Source organism: Protopterus annectens, chromosome 16.part0 (genome assembly GCF_019279795.1).
Source record: "Protopterus annectens isolate FY-2018-M chromosome 16.part0, PAN1.0, whole genome shotgun sequence".
Taxonomy (NCBI): domain Eukaryota; kingdom Metazoa; phylum Chordata; order Ceratodontiformes; family Protopteridae; genus Protopterus; species Protopterus annectens.
Window position 1 is genome coordinate 389,873,432 of NC_056750.1, and position 6,000 is coordinate 389,879,431.

General features: G+C 42.0%; 1 protein-coding gene across 3 annotated transcripts in view; it reads right to left on the reverse strand.

The window, feature by feature from the left end:
* The window catches only part of FPGS (folylpolyglutamate synthase), a 1,649,361-nt gene that overhangs the window by 1,286,932 nt on the left and 356,429 nt on the right, over positions 1–6,000 (reverse strand). For all 3 annotated transcript variants that reach the window (XM_044058278.1, XM_044058279.1, XM_044058280.1), the window contains exon 3: positions 4,990–5,043. In XM_044058278.1, coding sequence (XP_043914213.1) covers positions 4,990–5,043 — 54 coding nt within the window. The remainder of the gene's footprint in view (positions 1–4,989; positions 5,044–6,000) is intronic.

A 6,000-nucleotide genomic window follows, 5' to 3' on the forward strand; every position in this document is an offset into this window, starting at 1 on the left:
GGCCTTTTCCAGAAGATGCCTGTCTTTTGCAGTAAGGAGCCAGTCATCTAAATAAGGAAAGACACTGAATCCGTGCAGTCTTAGATGAGCTCTTACCACTGCTATGCATTCAGTGAACACGCTGGGGGCTGTGGTGAGTCCAAAAGACAGGGTTCTGAGCTGGTAATGACCGGCTACCAGCCGGAAGCATAGGTATCTTCGAGAGTGGCTGTTCATTTTGAAATGATGGTACACGTTTTGAAGATCTAGAGACCAGATCCAGTCGTTCTTCGGAAGGAGAGGTAGAATGTACTGAACTGTGACAATGCAGAATTTGGAATTCTTTACAAAGTGGTTTAGAAACAGAGATCCAGAATGGGTCTTGGGTTACCCGTTTTCTCTGACACTAAAAAGAATCTTGAGTGAATTCTGGATCGTCTCTGGTCTGGGGGGACATCTTGGATGACTTCTGTCCAGCAGCTTTTGAATCTAAACAGCTAACTCCATCTGATCAGGTGGAACATTGGGGAGACATTTTCATTTCCTTTGGGGAACTTGTAAAAAGGGAATGAAAATATCCTCCTGGATATGAGCCTTTGCACCCATTAAATCTTTTGCAATGACTATCCAGGCTCTTGGATGCAAGGGCAAGTGATTGCCTCCAGAGATCTGTCTGAGAAAGAATCTTGAGACCCTTGATTCTGCCAACCCCCTCTGACTCGAGGGAGGCACCTCCCTTTGTAGTTACTTCCCTCTCTGCCCCTAGGGGAAAATTCTCAGCATGGCTCTTGGAAAGGCCCTTGTAATTTACAGAACCATGTCTTTATCCCGCCAAGCTGATTCTTGGAAAAGGGTCTCTGTGGGGTAGAAAACCGGATTCCCACAGTAGACAAGCCTTTCCATCCTTCTCACTGTGGGAGAGTGTCACTTTAAATTGTTGGCCAAAGCAAGAAGGTCCATCAAAGGGAGCAGTGATGAATGACACCTTAAAAGGGCTCCGCAAAATCACACAACCACATCCAGACATGTCTCATAATGCTTATGCCTGAAGTGGCAGACCGTAAGGAACCTTCAGCTGCATCCAAGATTAACCTCATGAACGCATTAGTAATGGACTGTAGGGTAGCCAGTCACGAGGAAAAGGACTTCCATTCCTCTTCAGACATGGAGCCATGGGTAGAATTATAGAGTTCCTTGACCAAGTCCATCTGTAACCTAGCAAGATGCACCAAATAATTCAGCAACTGAAAAACAAAGGTCACTGATCCATACACTTACTTCCCAAACCTGTCCAACACCCCAGACTCCTTGTAGGGGGATGGACAGAGGAACACTGTTCAGCCAACTCTTTCTTAGTGGATGCCACAACAACCATGGCATCTACTTGAATACCCTTCATTCACTGTTGTCTGCCAGGAGGAGGACTGAAAATTTTGTATGGACGTTTGGGGATTGGTTCTCTGGAGTCCAGTTCTTTCCATGTTCTGTGGGAGACAAGGTCTATTAGCTTAGCAGCGGGTGGTGTAACACAAGTAGAGGGTTTATATCCGAAGGCTTCCAAGAACACTGGATTCCTCCTGGGAAGGGGTCTGGGAAAACCAACCACCTTTCTGGCGAAGGATCTCTAAGACGTCTCCAAATAAGATATCCTCGGGTGGAGATCTAGGGACACTCTTCTCCATCAAAATCAGTGTCTTCTGTGGGAAATCCAAGTGCCTCCTCCTTCACGCCCTCTTCCGAGGAACTTCCTTCATGGGATGCTGTGGGGAGGTATAAGAAAAACAGCAATATACAGCCTGCAGCCGAAAGTCTATCCGTAATCTAAAATATCCACCAAGCAAAGATCGGTCTGACTAACAAGGCTAAAAGCATAAACTGTTAGCGCATAAAACAACTAAAATACATAAAAACAAGAGCTAAACTAAGAGATCGTGCTTTCACACACTGGATGCTTCTCCAGATCTATCTCACCATGTGTAACCAGTATATTTAAAAAAAAAATCACATTGGCCAATAATACAACAGTATCAGTTTAACTTGATGCAGCAGCTTTCGAACCTTAAGAGCAAGTCTTAAGGGTATCATGCCATTTAGCCCAGGAATTTTATCAGCTTGCAGAGTGGTGATCCATTTTATTTCTGCAGCTTCAGTTATGTTTCCAATATCACCTCCTCTCATATTCTCATCAAATCTGTCATGGCTTAGTGGTAAATCACGTTGTCTATGGTGTGTATGGTCCTGGGTTCGAGCCTAGCAAAGGCTGCTTATTAAAACTGCTGATTTGGCATAGTGGTATGTTGCTCTGACTGCAGTGCACAGGGTCCTGGGTTCAAGACTTGGAAGGGAAATGCATGGTGGTAACACAATATTTAATTCTGGCTTGGCTTATAAATGCCTTCAGGCAGATAGCCTAATACCTACCTATGAACCAATAATCTAAGGGGGTGGCAAAAGCCAACACATTCTGGGTAGGCTTATAAATGCCTTCGGGCAGATAGCCTAGTACCTACCTATGAACCTATTTGTATAGCCATGAGGGAAAAAGAATGCCCAACATTAACAGAAATATATTTATAAAAATCTACTTTCCTTAGTCGAAATTTCATTATTTCAAAAAAGACAAGCAGAAGCCCACATACGTGAAAGTGCACTTAAACGAAAGTGCACTTTCATGAATACCGGTTCAACAAACCATTAAAAAAACAAAAAGAAAAAAGAAACGCATAAAAGACGGTCTCGCAGGATGGCAAGCCCCCCTGCACCCCCACACCCCCGCTACTTAGATATACTAACTCCAAGATCGCACTAAAGTGGGGGAAACAGGTATATTCCCTTTTCCCCACTGTAGTGTGCTTAGGTGCTGCAGTGTTTCTGGTTTTGCTTTTTTCTGATTTGTTGAACCGGTATTTGTGAAAATGCACTTTCGTTAAAGTGCACCTTCGCGTAACTGGGCTTCTACTTTGCTTTTTCGAAATAATGACATTTTGACAAAGAAAAGTAGAGCAGTTTATAAAGGGCAATAGATGTATTACCACTACTGATGTCACTCAAATTCTGTAGAACATGCTCTTTAAAAAGTATATTAGATTGGCCTACACAAAAGTTGACAGCACATTTTTTACATTTACCGATTCCCCATGGAGTGATAGACCTGAAGCGGCACCCAGTGTGTGAAAGCGCTAATCTCGTAGTTTATATCTTATTTTTACATATTTTATCTGTTTTGTGTGTTATTAAACAGTTTATGCTTCTAGCTGTGTTAGTCAGACCGATCTTTGCGTGGTGGAGGTATCAGAAGAGATAGTAAGATCCTTGGGTGGGAGCTGCGTGGAAGTTCATCTGGGCTGGCTCTCCGTGAGGTGTAAAATGAGAAGACTTGGACACAATCTTCAAAGAGGGAATGGGGCACAGATCCGAAGAAGGGAAAGTTGAAACCACTCTGGGATGTGACACTACCCTAATCCACCATCTCAAATGCAGAGGGACCAGAAGAAGGAGAAGACAACATGCCTGGGGCAGAGGCTCTCGGAGCAGACAATCCCCAGGCCTCACCAACCCTCCACTCTTAGGGAGGAATCAGAGCCAATCTATTCAGCACAGAAGTGCCGAGAGGAAGCAACAGCTCTAAAAACTTTGGAGTTAAAGTCAACCCCTTGGATTCGACACCAATGCTTCAACTCTGACACCCATAGTGCTTCAATGGGGTCCAAGCCAATCAGATCAGGGAATTCACCAGAGAAGAAGATGAAATAGCCTTTAGATCAAATGGTTAGACCCTCAGGGCTCTTTGATACAAGGACTCTGAAATGGACGGTTGGATCGGAAAAGGAGCAATTACAGGCGGGAAGGAAGACTGAAGGCTCAAGGATCCGATGGGAGCCTGAGCTGACAGGTCCCCCATCTGGACTGGTGTTCTGAGGAATTTTCTCATCATTCTATTCACCTCTCACTTAGTCTTCGAAAAGACCTAGTGGAAGAGGACGTGGAAGATGGCCTTGACATCTTTTTGGGACGCACTAAAAAAAAAAAAAAAGACCACCTTAATCTTGGGGATACCCACTTAAAAAAAAAAACGCAGGAGCATGGGGCAGAGAAAATGTGACTGCAGATGGTGTTGGGTCTGAAGATTTCGAAACCTTCTTAGCAGTCTCTGAAGGTGTGGAATGAGTTGACTGAGCAGGTCAGCGTTTACGGTGCTCCCTGGGCTCCTTCAATTTTTCAAAGGGGGGGTTTGAACCCCTGAAGAAGTGCTTGTAAAAGAAGCTGAGGCCAGGAGGAGACCATTTAAAATTAATTTATCCCTATCATTTACCACTCTAGAATTAAAGACTGCACATACAGAGCAAGAGGTGTCCAGATGTGCTGGGTCCAAACGATAAAAATACTCCCTGTGGGCATCAGAACTGGGGATCTTGTGCCTACGGGAAGTGCAGTTCTTAAAACCAGTCAGCTTAGCAGCCATACTGAAAAACAAGCCACACAGGTACAGAATTTTTTTTATCAGAAAGCAAGAAAAGGAAGATCAGCGCCAACTACCAACAATGGTATTGAAAGAAATTACCTACAGAGGTAAAAAGAGAAATGGACTACCAACAATGGTAGTACAGGAATACAGAAAAAACTCGGTAAAGAAAGACTGTTGAGGCTAAATGGGACAGTCTTAGTATACGAAGGAAAAAGGAATTATATAGAAAAGTATACAGGAGAAAAATAAACTATTCACCCACTATAACCCACAAGGAGCTTGAGCAGTCCCAATCATAACTGATCCTGAAAAGCAGAAAAAGAGGTCTGAGGTAATACAGTTATCAGGGGCATTATGGGTAAAAAAGGAGCTTGAGAGTCAGATCCTAGAATCTGAAGAAAGTGGCAGAGTCGGATCGGAGGATTGGACCTGAACCCAGTTCATTGAGAAACGAATGAAAATGACAAGATCAGATAATCACATTTTACAGTGCTTTGCCAGCTTATAATGGCATTCTGAAAATTCACTTTTGTAGTGCTCCTTACCTTTCCTTTTGTTCCAGTAACATGGATTATGTTCAACTGATCTAAATCTTCCACCTATAACAAAACAATTTGGGTAAAAAATGGAAACATGATATAAACATATATATATATAAATATACATATACATATACATATTTATGCATGAAACAACAAATTAAATCCATCCACCGAAAAAAGGCCAACCAACAAAAAAATGCACATTACATATGTTTTAATGTTTAAATCATCACTACATTATTAAACAATCGTCTAGGACATTATTTCACTGGAATGCACTGCAATTATTAAGACATCTGTTTAAATTGCAAAACAGTCAAGCATTCAAGCAAACCAATCAATAAATGTATACAGAAGTACCACAGGCCAAATACAATTATCTGAAGGAAAAATTCAGTGCTCAAGTTATTTACCTGTTCAATCATTCTGAAGGACTTCCCTTACATTTTGCACAGCTTATGTTCTGTACTATATTCTACCCACTGTCTCCTGCAGATATACCCTAAATACCGTTTAGCAAAACTCACTTAAGTCCCTTAACAACAAATATCACAATTGCTCCACCCATTACAACGGACAAAAAGTGACCTACTTTACTAACCACTTCAAATGAGAGTGAATGGAGAAAGTATGATCCCAGGAGGTGTAAAAATTTAGGTTCACTTGGGGAAAAATTTAAGCCAAGTTCAAAGTAACTGTGTCTCAAGAGAACATTATTTTCTCAGAGGTACAGCAATCTCGTGATTAGTGTATATATTAAGAAACGGGTGTGGGGATGCAGATGGGCTTGCATTCCTGCATAAAACTCATTTAACAGTAAATTTGCAGTCTGCTGTTATTTCTAAGTGAATCTCTATGTTTTGCAGCTTTGGGCTTTGCAATATGGAGTCTCAAACTTCTGGAAAGGCACATTTGCATACATCAGTCTACAAGGATTTACTTCACGTTTTACAACTGCAAACATCATACTACACCCCATAAGTGAACTGACTTCTGTTGTAAAATGCAGACAAA